Raw genomic sequence first — 26,031 nt, forward strand, 5'->3', positions numbered from 1 at the left:
AAGTCTTTAATTTCTTTCTTTATTTCTTCCTTGACTCAGGGGTTATCACTGTTAAATTTAATTGATCACTGTTAAATTTCTATGAGACTGTAGGTTTTCTGCAATTAGTGTTGTTGAATTCTAACCATTTAAATCATGGTGATCAGATAAGATAGAGGAAGTTTTTCTAATTTTTTTTTGTATCTGTTGATATTTGCTTTGTTACTGAGGATGTGGTCAATTTTAGATAAGGTTCCATGAGGTGCTGAGAAGAAGGTATATTCTTTTTTGTTTGGGTAAAATGTTCTATAGATGTCTGTTAAGTCCATTTGAGTCATGACACCTGTTATTTCTCTTATTTCTCTGTTAATTTTCTGTCTGGTTGACATTTCTATTGGGGAGAGTGGGTTGTTAATGCCCTATTACATTAGTGTGCCCTACACACTAATGCCCTATTAGTGTGTGGGGTTTGATGTGTGATTAAAGCTTTAGTAATGTTTCTGTTACATATGTGGGTGCTCTTGTATTACAAGCATAGATGTTCAGGATTGAGACTTCATCTTGATGGATTTTTCCTGTGATGAGTATGAAGTGACCCTCTCTATCTCTTTTGATTTATTTTAGCTAGAAGTCTATTTGTCGCTTTTTGCTTGGGACCATTTAATTGGACAAAATTTACTCATTCCTTTATTCTGAGGTAATGTCTGTCTTTGAAGTTGAGGTGTGTTTCTTGTATACAGCAGGATAGATCCTACTTTTGTATCAATTCTGTAAGCCTGTGCCTTTCTTTTTATAAATGAATTGAGTCTATTGATATTAAGATGATTAGTGATTGTTAATTTCTGGATTTTTTTTGGTTTTAGTGTTTGTGTGTTTTCCTTTTGGGGGGTTTTCTGGTGGAAGGTTATCTGCTGCTTATATTTTTTGGGATGTAGTTAGCGTCCTTGGGTTGAAATTTTCCTTCTAGTACTTTCTGTATGGCCAAGTTTGTAAATAGTATTATTTAAATTTTGTTTTGCCATGGAATATTTGTTTTTTCCATTGAAGGTGATTGAAAACTTTGCTGAGTATATAAATCTGGGCTTGCATCCTTGGTATCTTAGTGTCTGCAGCACATCTTTCCAGGACCTCCTGGTTTTCATAGTTTTCATTAAGAAGTTGGTGTAAATCTGATAGGTTTGCCTTTATATGTTACTTTCGTTGATGGTGGATCTATTTCCTCTATGGTATCTTCAACATTTGAGATTCTCTCTTTCATATCTTGTATTCTATTGGTTCTGCTTGCATTGGTAGTTCCTATTTGCATACCCAGGTTTTCCATTTCCAGAAATCCCTTGGTTTGTGTTTTCTTTATTGCCTCTGTTTCAGTTTTCAAGTCTTTAACTGTTTCCTTCACCTGTTTTTTGCTTCTTCTTGGTTTTCTTAAGTTTCGTTAAGAGATTTATCTATTTCTTCCAATTTTTTGTTTTCCTCCATTTCTTTAAGGGAATTTTTCATTTCTTCTTTAAGGGTGTTTATCATCTTCATAAAGTTATATTTTAAGATCATTTCCTCTGCTTCTTCTGGGTTAGGATTATAAGGTCTACCTGTTGTATGACCTCTGAGTTCTGGAGTTATAATGTTGCTTTTTAGGATGTTGAATAATTTTTACATTTCTGCCTACCCTTCTCTCCCTCTGATTGTTGGCAGCAGTGCCTTTTCGTCTTGATCCAAGTCTTTCAATTACTTTATGTGTCTTAGGGAGCTGCTATTATTCTATTCTGAGACTCTTAGTCACTGTCTGTGTCTCACAGAACCATTGAGGTCTCTCTTGGTTCACTCTCTTGGTCAGTTATGTGCAGTTGCAGCTTCTTGATCCTCTGTTTGCAACTGCAGCCTCTTGGTCTACTGTGTGCAGTTGCAGTCTGCAGTTCAAAGTTCTTCTGAGGTGGCAGGGGATTATTTGTTTATAGCATTAGGAGGCAATTGTTCAGGGCCTCCAGTTCTTGGAATATTTCTGTCTCATCTTCTACAACATTCTCTGAGCCTTCGATATAGGGACTGTATAAATGCTTTCCTTAAAAATGGGCACTCTATAATCCATTGATCTCTTCATTTTGATCTCTTATGGCTTTCCCTAATGATTTCTATCTACTGCAAAGAGAAGCCTGTTGGGAAGAAGTGAGAGGTGGTGCACTTGTCTGTGGTTGCAGGAATGAATGTCTTTAGAATGTAGCTGCAGAGAGTTGGGTTCTCCTGTATGCTTCCTGGCCTCACCAGCCTCACTTAGATAGTTAGCTAAGTTTATAGTGCCAACTATGAATTCTCTCCTGTTGAGTGGGCATGAAGTCCAATTAGGCATTTATTACAGGATATAAATGCCACTATTGAACCTTTAGGAATAGCTTGTTGTGCTGGTTTTCGTTGTGATTTATGGATTTTATAGCTGGATAGGACTATTGCTTGCTTTTCTTCATTGGGGAACTGCATGATTCCTTCACCTATATAAATGAGGTCCTGAGAAAGGAGGCTCTTCAGTCAGATCCAAACTGAATTTACTAAGTTCTGTGTCTAAAGCATGTGGTGTGTTCATCAATAGGGTCTTACCTTCACTTTCTGAGAGTCAGCCAAGGGCAGGTGCAGCAACCCATATTATTGTGTGCATTGCTTTGTATTCCAAGAACAACAGCTCAAAAGGATTTCAGATTATGCCTGATCTAGGAGTTGATGTGAGATAGTCTATAATGGTTAGGAGAACGTTGTCACTCTGATTGTCTTAACTTATATACGTGTGTGTAGTTTTGAGTAAACATTAAACAATATAATTCCCTATGACTTTATAAATCATTCTTAGTGTTATTGATCTCTCCTCCTTTCTTCTGCCATGTAATACCTCCTCTTTCTCCTTCCCATTTATGTCTCCTGACCTTGTTTTCTATCCACAGTTATCCATTGTCAGTTTTCAGAGTTTCTTTTCCTTCAGCTATAGAGTATTTTTATGACACATGGTCTCAGTCTTAGAAATCAGACATTTAACATTATACTCTTGGTTGATAAGTACAGTTCCAAGCATGAAAAGCAGAGTTATAAGGCAGAGTACCAGCAAATATAAGATTTGCTAAAATACTGGTGCTTCTTTCATAAGGTGAATACTTTGGATACAACCCAATTTATCTGTTCAAATTCTAGTTCAACATTTTTGCTGTTGTGGAATATTATGTTAACTGGGCAAAGATGTGTTACGTTTGTTTGTGATGAATTTGTTTAGTGATATAAGGGTATGTGTTTTATTATGTAGAAATGTGTTGCATTTTTTCACTTTGCCTACTTAAGGCACCTAATTTGTCTAATAAAGAGCTGAATGGTCAATAGCAAGACTGAGTAAGGATAGTTGGGGTTGGAAATCAGAAGAATAAGTAGGAAAATCTAGGCTCAAAAATAATGAGGGAGGAAGAGAAGAAAGAGTAGAGAATGAGGGACACACCCAGGCCCAGAAGCCCGGCAGCTACCAGACAGACACAAGAGGCAGTGAAAGTAAGATATATGGAAAACGAGGTAAAAAGCCCTGAGGTATAACATAGAATAGAGAAACATGTTAAGTTATAAGATCTAGTGGGATAAGCAAAAGATATGGCCAAGCATAAAAAATTCATAAGAAGTCTTTGTGTCATGATTTGGGAGCTGATTAGTATCCTAAAAGAAAAGACCTGGTACATTTTGCATTTTGCTTGTATCTTTTATTTATATTCTTCCTTCCAAATACTTCAGGATTTATTATCAAAAATGTAATTGCTGTGTTTCAAATAACTCACAAGGCCTTTCATGCATAATTTAATAAAACTTATTGGAAGAAATTTAAAATTTATTCAATTTCTATGAACTTCATATATTATTTAATTTTGAACCTTTTGTACATTTCACACTATTATTACCTGGAAGAAAATGAAATTAACTAAAAATTATTTTGACCTATAAAAGTAGTATTAACATGATTATTTCCTTAATGTTCTCTCACTACACACACACACACACACACACACACACACACACAATTATGCATATGCTTTGTAATCTCAAATTCCTCAACTCAAGTGATCCCCCTCCTTCCTGAATTTCTGAAATGCTGGGACTATAGTCATGTAGGTACAACCATACTCAGTTCAGTTCTTGACTTTTTCTGTTATCTTGAGAAAATCTTTCACCCTTAGGAAATAGATTGTATAAAGTAATTATCAAAGACAATGTAATATAAATTGTGGAAAACATTTTAGCAGAGTTACAGAATCAAAAAATGTATGATGAATTACTCAGGGTCAAACAATAGAGAAATATTTTAACTCTTGGGCAATAATGGATAATGAATCCAGCAAAAGCTGAAACAACCAGAGAAGTACTTTCCAATAGCAATAAATAGAAACATACTGATGAAGAAAGAATAGTTGGAGTCAAAGCAGAGGAATGAAAATCTTTACTGTAGCCATTTTGTAGCATTTTTATTGGAGGCCTTGAGTACCAGCCTCAGTACCCCCTCAGGGCTCAGAATTGGAAGTCTATGGCAGACAAGAGTCTGGGGGTAATAATTTAACTCAAGTACATTACCTTTGCATCTTCCTCATTTTTTGTGCCAAGGGAAAAAATGAAGTGAAGGGGCGTGTAGTAGAGGAAGAATAAGACGAGTAAGGGAAAGAATAAGTAGAAGAAAGGAGGAGAGTAAAGGGAAGAAGTAGAAGTAGTAAGGAGAAGAAGAAGAAGAGTAAGAGTTAGGGCTGATCTCCACAAGGTTTCTAGTTCTTACAGACATAGTTGGAAAATTCCACAGGCAAGGACAATGATGATATGTATATCAAAATCACAAAGAGGGACAGGTAGAACCTGACAAAGCAGTACTCTGGAACAGGTGACACCACCCCAAGAAATAGCCAGCATTCAAGGGGAGTATCTGACTTTCCATACCATTAGATAAAGTTACTAAACATCCCTGAATCCTGGATTCATCCACTCTCCTCATCTCTTTGGTGATAACCAGTTTTGGGTATGCCCAGATTTGTTTGTTAGCAAAGGTGGGGCATGCTGCATTCCTGATTTTGCCTGTCTTCTATAAAAATTTCTATGTGGTCTGTTAGCAGGTAATTTTGTGGAATTGACTCTATGTAAGTTTGATTGTTAGAACAAAGAGTGAATGCCATTGTTCCAAGGCCTCATGGTGTGGACGAATGAAGCAAGGTCACTCTACTGCCCATGCAGAGATTACACTGCTGAGGTGTTCTGGGAATAAATCCCATTTTGAAGGAAAAATTTATGGTTTTACAAGGTTGGTACAGATATAACAGTGACTTTTCCAAAATACAAGTGTTTCCGCAGCTCTGCAGAATGAGTTGTTCCATGTGGGCTTGTACGTTTACACTTCCCATGGATCTGCCTATTGTTCCGTCAGCTGTACATTCACTGTATAGTCCTGTGTGCTCCAACACATTTTTAGAGCAGTGATTCTCGAACTGTGGGTCACATCCGATTGAAAAATTTCTATCTTCAAGAATATTTACATTATGATTCATGGCTAGCAAAATTATAGTTATGAAGTAGCAACGAAAACACTTTTATGGTTAGAGTCACCACATCCAGAGGCATATATTAAAGGGTCACAGCATTAGGAAGGGTAAGAACTACTGTGAGGGTGAGAAATCCAAGACTGTAGATATTATGCAATCCAGACTGGTAATAGATTAATAAAATGCTGCAGGATCCCCGGAGGTGGCAGGCAGTGGGCCATGTGGCAGCAGGCAGTGGGCAAGGGGTCCTGGGAGCTGCCAGTCCAGGCAGGGACTGAATCAGGTCCCCGAGCTATGGCTGGTCCCAGGCAGGGAGACAGGAGGTGGGCAAGAGACAGAGACATGGATAGGCATGCCATGCACAGTAAGGTGGGATATTTATTAAGTAGGTTATGGAAGGGAAGGGGGAAAAGGAGAAGAGCGAGAGCAAGAGAGAGAGAGAGAGAGAGAGAGAGAGAGAGAGAGAGAGAGAGAGAGGAGAGAGAGGGAGAGAGAGAGAGAGAGAGAGAGAGAGAGAGAGAGAGAGAGAGAATGGGGGGAAGGGAGAAGTGGGGAGAGGCAGAAGCTGCCTCTTTCAGAGGAAGATGGAAAAGAGAGGGAACTCAAGCTGGAAGCTGAAGATCAACCTTCTTAGCAGATGGTGGGGGGAGAGGAGGGAGTGGGCATGGCTTCTGTCTTAAAGAGACAGAACAGCTCATTATACGTCTTATGCCATAGAACAGATGTAGCCCATAAAAGATGGGCTAGGTTTGACATCAGAGAATGTATAGGCATCTATTAGTTTCTCTCTGATGATATATAAAGTACAATTACTTTCATGCTTTCCCCAAATTATGAAATAAGTGAAATCATAACCCATTTATTGCTTTACTATGAAGTAATTCTGATTTTTCCATAGTCTTTGAAAAATCAAAAGGCAAACATGGCTTATAACTTCTGCATTCCAGTTGAAAGTGGCAAGAGAAAGAAGAGAAATTAATCACTGCGGAAATACAGATATTGAAGCCTTTACTTGTTCCATGAAGAAAAATTAACTTCTACTTATTGGCTGTGTTCCTGTTTACCTCCCTACATTAGTCTTCCATAAACATTCAAGAAGTTGCATTTCCTTTTGTTTTTTTCATTCATTATAATGACTCATATGTGAAATTGCACATGATCTGAGCCATTGAGATTTCTGAACTTAACAGTTGTGATAACAAGTAGACCTGTCCTATTAGATATTAGAATACTAGAAAAATCCAAAAAGATTTTATGGATTTTTATTACAGTCCTCTTGGTCAGGTATAAGGATTTTCCCAAGTTCATTCCAGGTAACTGGAGAAGATTCACTTGGAGCTACTGGGGACCAAATGTTCCTTTTACAGAATGGTGCTATACTGAGCCTCAATCTATGACTTTAATTCTTGGAAAGCAGCATCAGCTAGATGAACCTTATGAGGGAAAAAAAAAAACACCTTTTGTTTACATGACTGATTGGAATTCTTTTAGCCAAGACAATTGTTCCTACTGGGGTTTCTAGAGGTGTCACAAGTCACAGCGCATATGTAATTCTTAAGTAATAACTGTAAACCTCCAGAATAATCATTAGAAACTGGACAAGCATTTTTTAAAACATTCATTTATTTTTGTTTTTATTTGTGTGGGTGTTTTACCTACGTGTATGTCTATATATCACATGTCTATAGTGACACAAAGTTCCTGCATATTTCACTACAATTCTTTTCTAACTATTAAATCTTGGTGTTTTCAAATCAGTACTACTGGGTACAATATTTTTTTGCAGCTTAAATATAAAAACTTATAAAAATCCTGTAGGAGTTCTCTTTTAATTTAACTAATTTTGAGAATATCAAAAAGTAATATGTTTACATTATTTTCATCCCTCCCTTATCTACAACTCCTTTTGTACCCTCAAACTTCCCCTTAAATCCCGACTTCTATAATTATTATTACACATACACATACCCCTCATCGGTTTGTTCTTGTGTCTGGCCATGTGAGATTGGATGACATGTTAAGACACCCACCCCTGTAGAAGACTAATTTTCCCTCTCTCAATAACTATTGATTGCCTATGAAATTTTATCTAAGGTGATGCTGTATGAAATTATTCACATCCATGTTGGTGTGGTGACTTTTGTTACCATTATGCAACCTTTGTCTGTTTGTTTGTTTGCCTTTTGCTGATGATGATCATATTTGATTTTTTAAGACAGGGTTTTTCTGTGTAATCCTGACTGTACTGGAACTCCTTTTGTAGACTAGGCTGGCCTCATAATCACAGAACTGTTTTTGGATTAAGGCATAAGCATGTGCTAACACTGCCAGTTTAGCTCTTTGTATATGTATATAACATGCACTGAGACAATGGGGATGTTCTATCGGGAACTCACCAAGGCCAGCTGGACTGGGTCTGGAAAAGCCTGGGACAAAACCAGACTCGCTGAACATAGCGGACAATGAGGACTACTGAGAAGTCAAGAACAATGGCACTAGGTTTTGATCCTACTGCATGTACTGGCTTTGTGGGAGCCTAGGCAGTTTGGATGCTCACCTTACTAGACCTGGAAGGAAGTGGGAGTTCCTTGGACTTCCCACAGGGCAGGGAACCCTCACTGCTCTTTAGGCTGATGAGGGAGGGGGAGTTTGATGGGGGGAGGGGGAGGGAAATGGGAGGCGGTGGCGGGTAGGAGGCAAAAATCTTAAATAAATAAATTAATTAATTAAAAAAACATTTACCTTTTCCATGGCTGGATGATCTAGTTCCTCTATGCCTTCTTCCACCCCTGACAGTATGTCTCCTTTGTGCCCTATTCTGCTTGTGAGGCTTTCCATTTCCAAATATAATTATTTTGAATATATAATTTTATAAATTGTACTTTATATTGATTAGAGAGAGAGAGAAAGAGTACACTTCCATCAAGATAAATATACTTTCTAACACTTCCCTGCTATACAGCTAATTGTGTTTTTAATCTTACTATTTTCAATAGTGTGTGTGTGTGTGTGTGTGTATTTAGACTATCTAATGTTAACAGTATTTGATCAACTCTGATTACATACCAAATTTAATCTTTTGATGATTAGCTTTCTAGTTTGCTTAGAAACATTTGCTGTTAAATTTGTTCGTTTTAGTTCTAAATAGGCTAGAAAGCAAGAACCAAGTAAAGATCTTCATAAGCAGATTTTATGTGGAAAAAGTGGTGAGTTTCGAGTCAAAAAATTTTCTTTCATGGAAGTGAGGTCAGAGACGAGAAGGATATTAAGCAACTTGGCCCGTGGTCCTGTAGTAGGTAGCTGGAACAGTTGCATGACTTGATAAATAGTTAGTTTAGGAGTATAACAGATAAAAATATGTTATAAATTCTAATAGCCAAATATAATCTTTCCTACATGTTCATGGATATTCTAGACACTCACGCATTATGAAATAAACATTTTTTCTACTATTTTGTTTAATTTTTGTTTTTCAAGTCAGAGATTCTCTTTATAACAACTATAACTGTCCTGGAACTCTTTTTTGCTATTGTCAAATTGACAGAGATCTGACTGCCACTGCTTCCTGAGTACTCTGATTAAAAGCATGCACACTAACAACACCTGGAAAATTCCTGCATTTTTAATGTGCTGTCTTTCTGGTTAATTAACCACAGAAGGGCATAATCTGTTGTTTGATACTGAAAAACTAAAGGATCAGCTTCTTTCATGTATGGGATGGAAACATTAAGATCTATAACTGGAAGTCAAAGTCTTTTCACAGAGCTGCTTCTTGAGTTGGTGTATTAGGTAGAATTTTTGTAATGTTCCTGTCTGAAGCAGTATTTTACTGTGAACAAACACATCATTGATATATATATAGTTTTGAAAATGGAAAAAAATTGTAAATACATACAAAAAAATTGTCATTATTTGTTGTATTGAGTAATAGGGAAACATGTAGACCAATTAAAATTGTAGATTTCTACTAATAATCAGTTTCACTGGTAGAAATTTATTTTTAAAAGAAATTCTATTAGCATTTATCACATTATAAATTTTAGAACTTGGGTCTGGAGAGAAGGCTTAAGTTTAAGAGCACTGGTTCCTTTTACAGAGGTACAGAGTAAAATTCCCAGCAACTACATAGTTGTTCACAACCACCTATAGTGAAATCTGGTGCCTTTTTCTGGGCTACATGCATACATGCAAGCAGACACTGTATACATAATAAATAAGTGAATAAACAAATAAAATTTGAAATTTATATGAAATATTGATAAAGGATAACAGAGAATTAAATACAATAATATACTAACATTTCCATCAATCATCAGTTCAAATAGATTAACAGTATAATAGATTTCTGGCTTATAATCGCATATGGAGCTTTCAGTAACAGTTATACCAGTAATTAACTGTCTATCTTTAACATTTATAAGATAGGACATTATTGAAATAATATCATTTTTATTCTTATTTCTCTTCAAATAATGTAGAATTACATCTGAATTGGCTGTTAGTATTGATTGCCATGACCAACACGACTTTAGAATTAACTTGACTGAGACCACAGGGAGTGAATAACAGATGCACATACAGAAAACCAGGTTTGGGTGGTCTGCACACCTTTTAGGAGATGCACCAGTGATACAAGAACTCTGCGCATTTATTCTAGACAGCTGAAGGAAGAAACATGATTCACAAGAATCTCTAGTCTCTTAAGTGGAGCAGTCTCCGTCTACAGTCCTCCAATGCAGGAAGAGGAAGCTGTTGTTACTAGGACACATGGTCAGTATGCATACTTAGGCAAGAAGACAGCCTTACTATTCCTTGGGAACTGGAGAAGATCTTGCCATTCCTATGGGTTTTCGGTACTGGGGTCCTTGACATGACTGTGCTCATGTTCACAGTACGCATTATCTCAGGACTTCATTTGGTTCCCACAGTAGATTTCTATGCTCAATTTGTAATGAGTGTAAAATGAGTGGAGATGGATCTTATATAACTGAAGAGGAATTGGGGTTTTAAACCAAAAAAGTCACTCCAAAGACTTGTGACTACGTTTAATCACATTTAACACTGCAAAACTGGTTGTCCAAAACCTAACTAAATATCATGCACTAGCTCTCTTTTCTATGATTCTCATTTATACTGTCTGCCCTCAGAGCATCTGGCAAGTTTTTAAAAGTTCCCTAAAAACCATCCCTTCCTTTTATTTCATAGTACAGAATTTTACTGAAGTGAGATCATAATTTTTGCATCTGTGGTGCCCTTTTTCATTTTTCGTTTTATTTTTATTGTCTCTTTGGATCTGTATTTAATCTCATACATTTATATCTATATCTGAATATTTATATTTTTAATTAATTTCATTTCAGTGATAACATGTTTATATGTACAGTACCCATATCATCCAGTTCTTCTAGAGTATAATGTAGAACCTTAGAACAGTTTAAATTTGCATCACATTCTTCACTATTTCCCATGGGTTATACATTATTTTACTATAAATTACATATCAACAGATAATTGATCATCATTTCTATTGTTCTTTTTACTGACATAGCTAATACAGCTCTGTGGGTCCATTTTTGTCTCTTGCTCTTTACTTGATCTTCTGTGTTCTCTTGCATTTCTTTTTCTATTGAAATATCTGTAAGTCTCTTCACAAATGGAAATAGGAAAAATTCTCTTTAATATGTGTATTTTCTTTCCTTTGTATGATAAGAGTAAATTGCTAGTAACTGCCTGCCTTAGGATTTAATTACTATCAAGGCAGTTCTTACCTTTCATTGTTTTCAGTTTGGGCACTAAATTTATTTTTAATAATTTTTCCCACAACTTATTGTTGCTTTTATTGAAGACCAGTGTTGTTTATTAGTATGCTAACTTAATTTCAAACTTCTTTTTATAAGAGAAGTTTTATTTTAATATTTTATGATTATCTTTTAATTTTGCACTTTGTTTTTTACCTTTAAGTAAATATTTCTTTAAGAAATCAAGGGTAGTTAAGTATGTTTTCATATTGTTAAAATTATTTTCTTTTAGTTCTTGATACCATAACTTTTGGATTAAGTGGGGGTTCTTGGGAGATTTTGGGAAAATGCAGTGAATATGACAAAATACATTTTAGTAAACTTCTCACAAATAAAAGTAAAAAAGAAGCTAAAGTTGTATAATACATTACATATTCACAAAATGAAAATAAATATATTCAGATTCTTTAATATATACTTTTATGTTGTATCTGTAGTGGTTTCTGCAAGTGTTACATATGTTAATATACTTCTAGGTGCTGTTAGCAATAAATATTGATATCCTAATACTACTTAGTCTTCCAGTGCTTAAAATTAGTGATTATTGCATACAAATTTACAATAAGATTAACTACCCCAAAATTACAGATAGAGAACTGTCTTGAAATAGTAATCTTCTTGAAGTTGTTTATGATCTTTAAACTTGAAATAATTGGACATTTAAAATGTCTTTTTAGACCTTTAAACTGGGTCATTTCAACACTATTTTTTGGTAAGAAATAGCCACACAATTGGAATTCTAATTTCTCTTGTTACTGCTAAGACTCAAAAATAAATATAGCTTCATTGTTAAAATGTATCTTGGCTGAATGTGTTTCAACTCCCATAGCTGAAGAAATTTGCATTAACCTAAATTTAGTTACCATTGGAATCTCCCTTCTTTTTACTTTCAACTTACTAACTACATTTTAAACTGACTTCATTCAGTGTTTCTCTTTTGTTCATATATTCATGTATAGAAATTATGTGATGTATGAGTGTGTGTGTATAAGTGGGAATGTGTGAGTGTGTGTATGTGTGTATGAATGTGTGTGTATATGTGAGTGTGTGTGTGAGTGTGTCTATATGAGTGCGTGTATGTGTGAGTTTGTGTGTGTGTGTGGGGGGGGGTAGCGTGTATAGCTCATGCACTTGAGTGTAAACGTATGTGCACCTGTAGAAATTTATAGAGGCCAGAGGTAACATCTTCCCTCTCTGCCTTATTCCCAGGAATTTTGTATCTCATTGAAGTTGAAGCTTTCTTTTCGTTTTGACTGGACTGGCTGTCCAGTGAGCTTGAGCATGCCAGACCCGAGTGTCTCTGTCTCCAAATGCTGAATTTCTAGTAAATACAGTCATGCATAGCTTTTTATGTGGGTGCTGCTGATTCAAACTCATCTTCATACTTGTACAGAGAGTTCTCTGATTCATTCCACTGAGCAATCTCCACAGTCACCTCAAGAGTGTTTCATAAATGGAAATCGCAAAGCAGTTATTAATTATAAACAAAAAATCGCCAAAGCTATCAGTGAATATACTGTATGGTGGCCATTTTCTGCTGGCATGGGGCCAATCATTAAATGTATTTTGTATATCCAATGAGACTCCTTTAGAGAAAACGATTTTGTCCTTTGAGATGGTTGTCAGTTGGAGAACGCTTCTGGGTTAGGGATAGGTGCTCAAGTCCACTTCCCCTCTTAGTGCTGGAATCCTATCTGGCTTGGATATGTGCAGGCCCTGTGCATGCTGGCACAGTCCAGTTCAGTGCATCAGTCTTGTCATGTCTGATAGGCACTGCTTTCTTGATGTCTTCCATCCTCACTTTATAATCTATCTCCCTTCCTCTTCATCTACATACTTCAGAGACTCTCCTTTGTCTTCATTGTCGTTATTTGTTTGTTTGGGTGTGGGGTCCTTTGGGTTTTTTATTTGTCTGTTTGTTTCGGGGGAGGTGTTTGGTTTTTTGTTTATTTGTTTTGGGGATTGTTTGGGGTTTTTGTTTGTTTGCTTGTTTGTTTTGTTTTCAAGACAGGTTTCTCTGGCTGTTTGGGAACTATCTTTGTAGACCAGGCTGGTGTTGAGCTCACAGAATCTACATGCTTCTGCCTCCTGAATTCTGTGATTATAGGTATGTGCTACCACTACCTGGCATACTTCAATGAGTTTTTTTACTCTCTGCACATTGTGCATTCCTGGATCCTCGTATTTGTTCTAATTTCCTGCTGCAGGAAGTATCTCTGATGATGGCTAAACAGGACACTTATTTATAGGTATAGCAGAATTTTATTAGGAGCTGTTATATTATTCTGTTCCTTTAGTAGAAAATTAATATTTGATTTTCCCTTAGTTTAATGGCCTATCTGGTCTCAGATTCTTTAGCACCTAATCAGTGTCAGGAATGTATTAAAAATAAAAGAAAGAATGTACAACTATAACTTTTGACACAGGAAATTTTACATTAAACAGTTTAGGATAAAGCGCTAAAAGCAAATAAATAAAATAATCACTTCTTGTGTGGGAGGTTCTTCTGTTCATTTGTTGCTTTCATTGGTTAATGAATAAACAAACTGCTTTGCGTCTGATAACAGAACTCAGGTAGGTGGAGAAGACAGAACTGAATGCTGGGAAGAAGGGCAGAGTGAGAGATGCCTTTGATCTTTGGCCCGAGACAGATGCTGGTTAGAATCTTGCCAGTAAGCCACAGTCACGTGGCAATACACAGATTAATAAAAATGGGTTAAATTAAGAAGTAAGAATTAGCCAATAAGAAACTAGAGCTAATGGGCCAAGCAGTGTTTTAATGAATACGGTTTCTGTGTGGTTATTTCGGGTTAAGATAGCTGGGCGGCCAGGACAAAAAAAGGACCCTCCCTTACAACACACTTCACCAAAATAAAAAAATAAAAGTAAAATTATAATACAGTATTTGAATATGTATATTCATGTCTTTATAAATGAATGTACCAATTTTGTTATAAATAATAGTACATTATGTAGTATTTATGTTGGAAGTCACTTAGAGACAACTAGTTATCATAGGTGAAAACGCTGCATATATGTTTCTTTAAGATATACTCAGCTTACAGTAGTGGTATTCCCGACATTTTTAAACTACCCAATGAGATACCAGTGTCTCTGACATCTTTGTCTTTATTTTTTTTTAGTATAGCTATGAACATCTATGGAAGTTTCCCAAAGTTAGTAGCTGTCATTTTCTGTCAGCACCAAATGTGGTACTATGGCACCACTCTCATTTCTATCTTTTCTATACTTAGGAAGAATTTCAGTCATTGCATACAGCTCTCCTTGTGTACAGGAATACCTGGCAATGATCTGTGTCTAAAAGACTGACTGATTAAAACTACAATGATATGGGAAATTGCAATGTTTCTGGTCCAGAGACTAATTACTTTGCACTTGCATGTCCACCTCTGTCAGAAATAGCATTCTTTGTCTAATAGATTCCAAAAGAACTTTTGAAGTCTATAAATTTTTACATACCACTAGCTTGCTTCAAAAGCTAGGAAGGTCATCAGACAGCATCTTAGGCCTTTGGAAAATGTCCTGCTTGCTGCTGCTGTAAGCAATTCTATGATGTAAACAATGATGTGTCTTTAACTTGCCTTGCTTTCTCAGTTTCCTTTCTTCTATGAAACTATACAACTCTCTGAAACTGCTTCAGTGTTGGAACATGGTATTTAGGATAATGTTTTTCTGTGCTCTCAGACCATAGTTGGTCACTAAAAATGGCTCCAGAATAAACTATCTTTTATTCCCTTTCAGGTGAGAGTTATGGTTTTTGTATCAACATTCTTAGACACTTTCCACACTTAGCACCTCATGAATGTTAACTTCTGAGCTGTTTACATGAGACTGAACTCAGCTGTGATCTCCTTTGAGTTATATGGTCAGAAGAAGACACAACTCTCAGAAGAATAAAGCTTCAGAAAGGCTGGCAGATGAATATAATAAAATTCCATGATTGTGCTGAAAGGAATAAGACAAGAAAAAGTTATGGGTGTGAAAATGATTAAAATATATTATGTAGGTGTATAAACTGTCAAAATTGAAAAAATACAACAAAATGAAATAAAAATTTCATAATTTAGTTAATTATGTTGAATAAGCTTCAATACGTACTACCTTCGTACACAGAAACATTTAAATTCTCTCTTTTCTATTCTCTCTCTCTGCCTTCTCTGCTCTCCAGCTTTAGATCCAGCTAAGGATCCATGCTTAAAGATCAAGTGCAGCCGCCACAAAGTCTGCATCACTCAAGATGCTCAGACTGCTCTCTGCATCAGTCACAGGAGACTATCACACAGGTAAACAATTTCAAATGAAAACCTACGAATAGAGTATTAATATTTGCTACAGTCTTAATATTTATCAGTGTTTTGATTCTTGATAAAGATATTTGTTTAAAGGGCTCCAGAATTTTTTGTAGTATAGTCATGAGAGAAATGGGTTAAATATTGTTACCAATTAGAATTCCTAGGGATTAGGTAGTTTTAAATCTAAATTACACAATGCTGACTTTGCAAAGATTGAGTTAAAATGTGTTTTCTGAGTAATTGTAATTTACTCTTTATAATACCTCTATAAGTGAGGTACATTGAAACCTTCAAACTAGACCATTCTGTCAGTTAAAGATAGTTTATTGACTTGGGGTGGGGCCTGCTGGAGATAACTCCGAGAATAGAGACCAGTTCCTGGTTGTAAAAGCCCTAACAATTTTATTGGTTTGTTAACAATGGGAGGTGACATGTGAACCAGAACAGCCTGATAGAATAGCGATTTTGATCTATCGCAGGCTGTTTGGGTTGATAAGGAACCAGATGTTTTTTGCCTAAGATAGTTGACTATGGGCTTAGATAAGGTAGGTAGTGGCTTTCCTGATAAATAGAAAAGTGCCTGATCCCCTCTGTATGGTGTGAATACCGTTGGTGAATAACGAAACTGCTTTGAGCCTATAGCAGAGCAGGGCAGAATAGAGGGAGGCGAGGAAAGCTAAACTGAATGTTGGGAGAATGAAGGCAGGGTTTGGAGAAAAGCCATGGTGCTGGCGCCAGAGACAGACATGCCAGAATTTTGCCAGTAAGCCATGAGCCTTATGGTAAAATATAAAATAACAGAAATGGTTTAAATTAAGTTGCAAAAGCTAGCCAATAAGAAGTTAGAGCTAATAGGCCAAGCAGTGATTTAATCAATACAGTTTCTGTGTTGTTATTTTGGGAGTCTGGGTGGCAGGGAAATGAACAAACGGCCTCCTATTAAAAATTGGCGCTTCAATGTGGCTGACTAAATCCATGTAAAATCTCAACAGCAATACTCTGTTTACCAGTCAGATGTCTGGCTGACTTTGGGCTAGGCTCTCAAGTATGCCGTTGTCAGCAGCACTGCCATTTTTGAATGTAACTTCCTCTACTTACTCTTGCTTATAAATCTCAGTTTATGACAAAGTTAAGTATAAAGAAAAAGAATAGTTTGGTGAATAGTTATGGAAGAATCTTAGAAAGCCTACTGTGGAGATTTGGAGCCTATTAAAGAACACTTCTTTAAGAATCACTCCTACTGATGGTGTACTTGTAGCTATACCCTCAAGCAGGCAAATATTTGCAGACCCAGACTGGGTTATATAAATCCTTTGATCCCTTTGGTCACAGTTATCATTATACCTGTAGAGTTGGCTCTACTTTGAAAAGTCATCCATTTACAAATAGCCTATACGACATGGTGCCAAGATTTCAGGACTGGAAGTCGCCATAATCACAAAAGAAAACCAGAAAAAAAGGAATATATAACACGTCTTACACCAATGAATCCTATTTGCATTCTTCTTTTTTTTAATGGGAATAGTTTATGTATTGTCTTTAAATGAAATTAGGAACATTGCTACTAGTCTATTCTCAGATGATAGGTGAAATATTTGGCTTTAGTAGACTTGCATACAAATATATTAAAGACACAGGTCTCTTATCCCAGGTACTTGAGAGGTGTGGCAGAAGAAACATAAATTGTTTACTTGACTAGAGTAAAAATGGAGTTCAAGTCCAGCTTTGACAACTTATTAAGACACAGTCCAGATTAAAAGATAAAAAAAAGACTAGAACCAGAATTTGTTTGGGTATGTAACTAGGCAGCATGAAAAATAATAACAATAAAAAGACATACCAAGAGATGGCGAAAAGAGCACATTAGAGAATAAAAATGGGTTATATATACATCAAAGAGCAAATATTTATTTTTAAGTAATACTCATCATTAATATAAAGATATAAAGTATTTTATACACTGAATATATTAGAAATTTTATTATTAAAATCAGTAGTGATAGATAGTTAGAGTCAAGGTAGATGGAAACAACCCAGACCAAATACAAAATATCTGTAAATCTCATAGTATACCTTGAGGTATATGTATGTCATCATGGTGGAGTGTTGGCAATAATTAAGGAGACAGTTTTTAAAATTTTGAAATCACATGTGTGCTAGAGAAATTCACAAAATGACAGAACAGAGTTACCAGTAACATATTGCCTGTCCATCATGATTTTTGTGTTTTATTAATAGAAGAATGGCAATGCCCTAGGCTGGACATTGTGTTATTAACCTATTTCCTTAGGATCCTAAAGATATGCCAAATTTTCTGAAACTTTTTTGTTTCATCTTCTCAGTTTAAAATACTAGTATTTGATGTGGGAAATTGGGAGTAGAATGAAGAGTTTGACTTGAGGGATCAGTAAGCAAGAGGTCTCAAAATGCCTTCAAATGCAATTCAGCACCTACCTTGCAGAGATTGAATCAAATCATTTACTTATAAGCAAAAATTAGGACTGAAGACACATCTCAGTAACTAGGAGTATTTGCTGTTGTTTCATTGAACCCAAGTTTTGTTCTCAGCACCCCACATGGGGCAGCTAACACCTGTAACTGCATTTTCAGGGGTTTTAATAACCATTTCTGGTCTGTGTAGGCACTGAATTTACATGCTATACATACACAAAATTCAGTGACATAAATATACATGTGATATTAATTAATTAAATATTCTTTATAAATTCCACAAAACGTAGTATGTTTCCAACCAAAAGAAATCAAACTTTTAAAAGGACTCATTGACACTTTCTTTCTGATTTCATAAACCTCAGTAAAACCTTGATTTGTATTTCCTGATATCAATGCCTAAGCTTATCAATAATCATGCTACCTCACTGTGAACACCTAGCATTAGGCCCAAGGAGATGACTTAGCAAGTAAAGGCATTTATCACTAAGCCCAATGACCTGAGTTGGATTCTCCAAACCAACAATATGGGAGTAAAGAACTGAGTCTTGTATGTTGTTCTCTGATTTCCAACCATGTTCCATGACTGTCACATACCTCTCTTCCACCACACACACAAAATGAATGAATACGTAAATAAATAAATGATTTAGAAGACTATGGACTAAAAGAAACTTCCTATCTAATTGTCCGATGCTAAGGATAGTCAGAGACCAATAACCTAAATATTCACAGTGCAAGAAGCTATTGAGCCACACCTTGATCACAGAAACAGCAGCAGCGTTCCTTTAGTGACCCCTCGAGTGACAAAGGTATCTAGGTTTTAAATTGGCTGGTTTTAATGTTTTATATAAACTGTATTTGGTTCTATTTTTTTCTGATAGGAACTATTTATAATGGTGCACTGAATACAATCTATATCCAATAAATAAAAAGTTGATATTAATATTTTATGTGGTTTGTTTGCTTTGAGATGTCAGCATAAATTGTGTACTTACACAGCCCTGTAGGAAGTAGAACTTTGGCATGCACCCTGATCTATGACAATAGCTAATATAAAAAACATGTTACATTTGGAGGATGTGAATATCTTAAATTAGAAGAGTGAAATCAATTAAATAAAAACTAATTTAATTATTATATTGATTTACTTATATTAGAACACTAAAAAGAAATGGATGCCACTGTCTGCAGCTTCAAGTGCTAGGAGAGTCTTGTTACTCAAGATGCTTTCTTAAATCTTCCTCCCTAAACTAAACATTACATATAGCCTCTTCTCCTTTTCCTTAGAACCTTGAACTTCTTGTTACTTCTTGCAGTCACAGTAAATTATCTCATTCAAGAGCTCATTAGTTGACTGGACATTTTATGAACTTGGCCTCTTTGTCCCTTCAATATTGTAGACCCAAGTCATATGGACTGGTAGATTCACATTTTTTTAATAGCATGCAATGACTATTATTTATAGTTCATTCAGTGTTGTAGTTTCATCAACTGCAAGAGTCATTCTAGGTATATTGTGTCCATGTACTTCAAGCATATTCTCTAAAAGCAAGTTCAGGATTTGCATGGGGGGGTTGGGGAATTGACATATACTTTTTAAAAATGTTGGGGGAAAGAATACATGTAGGACTTAACAAAAAACTGTAAATACACAAGTTGGAAGGTGTCTGTTATTTTTAAATTGTAAGATTGTGTATTGGATTTGTAAGTAGATAAAAATAATAAATTTGCTCTATCTTGGTGGCATAAAAATCACAAAATCAGAGAGATCGATCATATGATGGCATATCTTATGAGATATTTATCTTTAGCTTTAATTTCATCTGCTAGCATAGAGTATGATGTAAAATTTCCAAATATGCCAGGATACAGAAAATATTATTTGGACAATATTTTCAGTGAAATCTTCTGTGGTGAACTGTCCTTAAGTCACCAGAACTAAAGTATTTTCTTGCAAACTTGCCTTTAGCAGTATTCATCAGAAAATAAAACACAGTATTTTACTAACTATGAAAACCATTAATTGTTACAACTTTTCAAATATTTTAATGGTTTCATGCAATTGCTGATGGTTTTCTTAGACTTTGACTGTTACACATTTTGTTATCCATTTTTTTTATCTCCTTAACTTAGTGTTGTACACTTGCTGACCATGAGTGCCAAGTTCTCTTTATTTTCATGTATTTCAACACTTGGTGTTTCATGCTCCTGAGATGACTGTGTAATAGCAGGTAATTAACAATTAACACTGTCTCTAGATCAGTGTTTTGGGTACCAATCAATAAGGGCAATGTTAAGAAGAAAATGGGTAGGTGTTAAAAAGTCAGAGAAAAGAAAAAAGATGCAATCAGAACAGGACAGAGTTAGTCATGTTGATTTCTGCCTCTACTCAACACAAGATAAATAAACAAATCAATAAGTAGATGGTTTGGCCTCTTAAAAGTCATTACACACAAAATTTCAAAACCTACTCAAAATGTTGGTTATCAAAAACATCCATCAAGTCACATAGTGGTGGCACAGGCCTTTAATCCCAGTCCTAGGAAGGCAGAGTCAGGCAACAGGTAGATCTCTGTGAGTTCAAGGGCTGCCTGGTCTACAAGAGCTAGTACCAGAATAGGGTCCAAAGCTACAAAGAAAGCCTGCCTCAAAAAACAAAGCAAACAAACAAAAAACTCAAGATATACATTCCAGCAAAAGAATGTAAGTCTTAAAATTCTTTGTGTCAATGATTTATGTTTTATAATGTCTGTATTTAAGTTGGAACCCACTTTTTTTTAGAGTACCAGTAATTGCCTGATGGAAATTCTTTTATTCCGATTGTTTCACTGTGGGAATATTTTAGATAGAACAATTAACCACAGTGTCCAAATTAAAGCAGAGTTGTAAGATATTTGTTTAAATAAGCTGAATATAATTATAATTATTTTAATGTGTTTTCTGACACATAAATAAAATGTAACCTTCTGATATTTAAACACATTGAAAGTGCCTCAAAAATTGAATTTAAGTATTTATTTCATATTTAATATATAAAAACTCTTCTAAATGTTCTACAAATTGGCTTACATTATTTAAATAAAAACCTAATTATTATATTGTATACACTTTATTAAAACAGAGACAATTTGAGATATTTCTGGAAGTTTTACTCAACATTATTTAAAGAGATAGAAAATGATAGGTAGAAAGATGATAGATTTATAGAAAAATGAGTAGACATAATCTTTAAAGAGGTAGATATTATATAGTCATTTTATTTTTATAATTACAAATTAACTTTGTTCATATGTTTAAATGTTTCTTTAATTTTATGAGTACCCATCCCTCTATCACTAAGTTATGGTTAATGTATAAATGGTTCATGATTCTTTTAAAGATTAAATATATTAGAAAATTGTCATAGAATAATGATAATGGGTATAAAGTTTATGTATTACTAATCTTAATATTAAAATTATAGACGAACATTATAGTACCTTTATCTTATCTACTGAGGATCTGCATAAGTACAAAAGCACACGTCCAGGCATAGTGTACATGATACATTAAATCTCACAGATATCATAGGAGTTGAGATGGATTGCAGTAGTTATGATCAGCTTACCAAATATAGAAGCTGGGGCTGAGAATTGATATAGTCTGATAGAGCATAGTCTTACAATCATCATAGGTGATGAGTTGAGCAGTTCCTACCTATAATAAAACCTGGAGTAGAGAGACTTTCCAGAGTGTTGTAAGTGACAAGCTTAGACACTAAAAATGGGCACCTCAGCTTGATGATATTTAATCATTGTGGTACACCACCATTTAAGACTTTATTTAGCACGTGGAATTATTCATTCATATTATTTTACAGTAAAGGGTTTATTTCTTTTAAAAATAAACTGAATAGCTATTTTCTACTGTATAATTCCTTAAACATATTTAAACCCCATGTTAAATTTTAGTTAAACAGAAAATTCTATTTTACTGACATTACTCTCAGAGGTATATAATGTCTGCCAAATTGAGAAGTTTTTATGAGAAGAAAATTTAATTAATTAGACCACATAACTTCAACAGTTAAATCAGTTTAGGTTATGACAATTTAGAAAAAAAAATGGGTTTTCACATAAAAATGAGTCATACTATTGACTTAATTCTTTAATGAGCAGCATTAAATATCCTTGTGATACATTAACTCACTATCTGATACCCAGAAACTGCATGACCCTTCCTAGCAAGGCCATGGCAACACAGTTAGCTTCCCTCCACTTTCCCTCCATTATCTCATCACAGCAAAATATTATTTCCACAGAGGAATGGTTTACAGCAGGAGGCCAGAGGCAAAATGCTAGCTCACTCTAGCCCAATTCATTTTAACTAAGCAATCGTAACCTCTCTCTTTCAATATCTTCCTCTAAAATGTATAAGAGAAAAATATGAGACCTTCTGATGATCACTATATTCATGTAGACACAGTTAAAAGAGAATGTAGCCCATTGTCTTCTTTGGAGTAAATGCAAGAATTAGAAGGGGAAGGCATATAAAAGGAATATTAAAAATTGCTTCCTGGGTGATCTAGTAAATACTTTTAAAGTAAGATAAAGAGGACATCAATGAACATGGCTACCTTTGCAAATGTCTTTCAGATGGCTCTGAAGACTACTTAATCAATGTCCTTCAGAGATGAAGATAAAACACCAGATCATTGTACAGTTGCAACCTTAGGCATATAAAAAGATAAATATGGTTTCCTACTTAGTTACAAAGTCTATGGCCTCTCTTGCATCCCCTTATTTATACTCATACAAGCATTAAAAGTTCGGGTTTGCATATGAGAGAGAATATGCTTTTCTCTTTCTGAGACTGACAAAAATTCTGAGACTAACAAAATTGTTAGTCTCTTTCTGAGACTAACAAAAATTCTTTCCAAATTCACTGTTTCTATTGAAGACCAGCTTTATTGAAGAAACTTGTATGTTCCTGGGTAGGAGTGTGAGGATGGAAATTATTAAGTAAAAGGAACAGATATAAGAGACATATGAGACAGAAGCACAGAACATCATTGAGAGAACATTCAGTGAATACTGAATTCTAAATCTTCCTCATTTATTTTCCATATGCTTACATACATTACTCAAAAGGGGTGGAGGGAGGCAACAGACTTCATTCACATGATATAAGGTATAGACTTAAATTCTCCGACCTTTGTTCCAGGTGGAATGGATCCACTTCTATATCCAAAATACTAATAAACCACACCGTAAGTCATAACCTCTTGTTTGTAGCCACATCTCTTGTCAACAGCTTTGAAGAGCAAAAATAAGCTCAGACTTTCTGATCTCCAGGCACAGTCATACAGGTTCACAACTGTAGGCCCTCATATGCTTCCCAACTTTATTTTTCTTGAAAACTGAGTAAAATCCTACATAATATAATGCTCCCATGTTTTCATTACCCACTCTTCTGTGGATAGATACAATGTAGGATTCATTTCTTTGCTATTGTGAATAGTGTTGTAATAAATATAAATGTGTGTCTCTTTGCTAGCTGACACATAAGGCATTCTGATCTGAAAAGTCATGTAAAGGCCATTCAAAACTACATTGTCTACACCAATTTATGCTTCCATCAGCAAGGGTCAAGGATTCCTCCTTCTCCACAGTCTTAATTTGGTTACTACCTTTGTGTTCTTTATCAAGGCTATTATCACTGAGAGAAGATTAAATCTCAGTTTAATTTCTTCAGTTTGTAAGGATCCTGAAATAAAAAAGAAAAGAAATGTTTGACTGTTTTGTGTTAATTTTTAATTATGATGAATCTATGCACCTAACAAAATTAATCAAACAAGGTGAAGCTACAAAACATAAAAAAACAGAGATGATGCTGGGTTAATGATGATGAGGAAGCATACACTCAAACTGATAAAGTCATTATACAAAGAAAAGTGTGACTCAGTAGTCATGGCTGATATCATGGTTTGAATTATGTGTTTTCCTTCAATACTATTCTTTTCCTACATTTCTTTTATATATTTATATCTTTTTAATTTTTATAATATGAAAGTTTTGCCTGCATGAACGCCTTTTTGCATGTGTACCTGCTCCCTGTGGAAGTCAGAAAGGGCAGCAGATTATTGTGACCAAATTGAGACCCCCAGAGAGACCACCATAGTGCAGTCAAGTCCAGAATGCAAAAGCAAGGTTTATGCTTTAGAGCTAGCTGGGAATTCTCCTATTACAGGTAGCTAGCTGATAGGAACATTTTGTGGTTTAACTTTTGCAGAGGTTCCTGTTTTCAACTAGCTCTTGATGTTGCATAGTTTCATGAATGCAGTGCCTTAACCAGCTACTGATCAAGCAAGTTTTCTAAAATTTTCCATGTCCTTACAAGACTCTCTGGAACAGGAGTTAGAGACAGCTGTGTATTGTGAGAGGCCACTTACTGGTTCCCAACTGCTTGGCCCCAAAATAATCACACAAAAACTGTATTAATTAAATCACTGATTGGCCCATTAGTTCTAGCTTCTTATTGGCTATCTCTTACATATTAATTTAACCCATTTCTCTTAATTTGTGTATCAGCATGTGGCAGTGGCTTACTGGCAAAGTTCTGGCATCTGTCTTCAACAGGGCTACATGGCTTTTCTCTGACTCGGCCTTTTTTCTCCCAGCATTCAGCTTAGATTTTCCCCACTTAGCTCTGTTTCCCTATGATTCTGCTATAGGTCCAAAGCAGTTCCTTTATTTGTCAATGGTAATCACAGCACACAGAGGAAATTCCTACATCAGCTGTGAGCCACTGTATGGGTACGAGAAATCAAACCTTGGTCTTCTTCGAGAGCAGCTTCTCCAAAAGCTCCACCCCCATTTTTATGTTTCTATTACATTATTCTCATCTATAATAAAATATTTGAACTTCTATATTGACAACTGTATGAGTTATCAATAATTTCATAAAACCATTTAACCAGAGAAGCATAATAAAAGTACTTACAAAATGGAAAGTGTGTGCTACATACATTAAAATAAAATAGTATTAAAATATACAATACTCAGTTTGGTTTGGTTGAAATTGTGTATGTGTGATCAACATTGACAGTGCTGATTTCTGGATAGTACATATTGTTGGACCGATTTTTCATTTTCTTCTCTCTTCCTTAATTTTTAGTATGATTCATTTTTATTATTGCTGTGATAAGCTGCTGACAGAAACATGTAAAGAAAAGAAGGATTCATTTTGCCTCATAATTTCAGAGGTGTCAGTCATGGTTGTTTGGCTCCATGCATCTGACATAACATCATGCTGGAAGTGTGTATGGGAATCTAATATTTAAATCTGGGTAGGTGGAAAGCAGGAATAAGGGGAATAAGAAGAGTCCAGGTGAAGATATAGCACTTTCAGGCACACCCTGTTATCTACTTCATCCTCCTCCTTCTTCTCCTCCTTCTCCTCCTTCTCCTCCTTCTCCTCCTTCTCCTCCTCCTCCTCCTCCTCCTCCTCCTCCTCCTCCTCCTCCTCCTCCTCCTCCTCCTCCATTTCCTCTTCTTCCTCCCCTCCTTCTCTTCACCACCTCCTAATACTGCTGTCATGCTATGACTCTCATGTCAGAGACCACATGATCTAATTGTCTGTAGAAATATAAGGAGATATGATTTGGTTTTATCCATCTATATATTTTTAAAGCAAGTCAATTAAAATTATACACTGAAGACTATCTTTCACCTTTAGTCTCATATAAATTCATGTATTTTCCAATCTGCCATATTGAATGTATATGACTACTTTACAATCTGTTTGTTTTTACATATGAAAAAGTAAAGTTAATATGTCTATCCTCTATATTATAGTTTCTTTTTGTAAAAATTGAAAATATGCTTTCATACAGTATTTCTCTCTTTCTTAAGAAAATGAACACAGCAAAATAAAATATAAAACAGAGAAAAAGCACAAGAAATACCAATACAAGGCACA

At 35.3% G+C, this 26,031-nt stretch overlaps 1 protein-coding gene across 6 annotated transcripts in view; it reads left to right on the forward strand.

Annotated features, from left to right (window-relative positions):
- Spock3 (SPARC (osteonectin), cwcv and kazal like domains proteoglycan 3) overlaps positions 1-26,031 on the forward strand; it is a 365,812-nt gene that overhangs the window by 165,377 nt on the left and 174,404 nt on the right. For all 6 annotated transcript variants that reach the window (XM_075986866.1, XM_075986868.1, XM_075986867.1 and 3 more), the window contains exon 4: positions 15,495-15,609. In XM_075986866.1, the coding sequence (XP_075842981.1) occupies positions 15,495-15,609 (115 nt within the window). The remainder of the gene's footprint in view (positions 1-15,494; positions 15,610-26,031) is intronic.

Source organism: Microtus pennsylvanicus, chromosome 9 (assembly GCF_037038515.1).
Source record: "Microtus pennsylvanicus isolate mMicPen1 chromosome 9, mMicPen1.hap1, whole genome shotgun sequence".
NCBI classification, from domain to species: Eukaryota; Metazoa; Chordata; class Mammalia; order Rodentia; family Cricetidae; genus Microtus; species Microtus pennsylvanicus.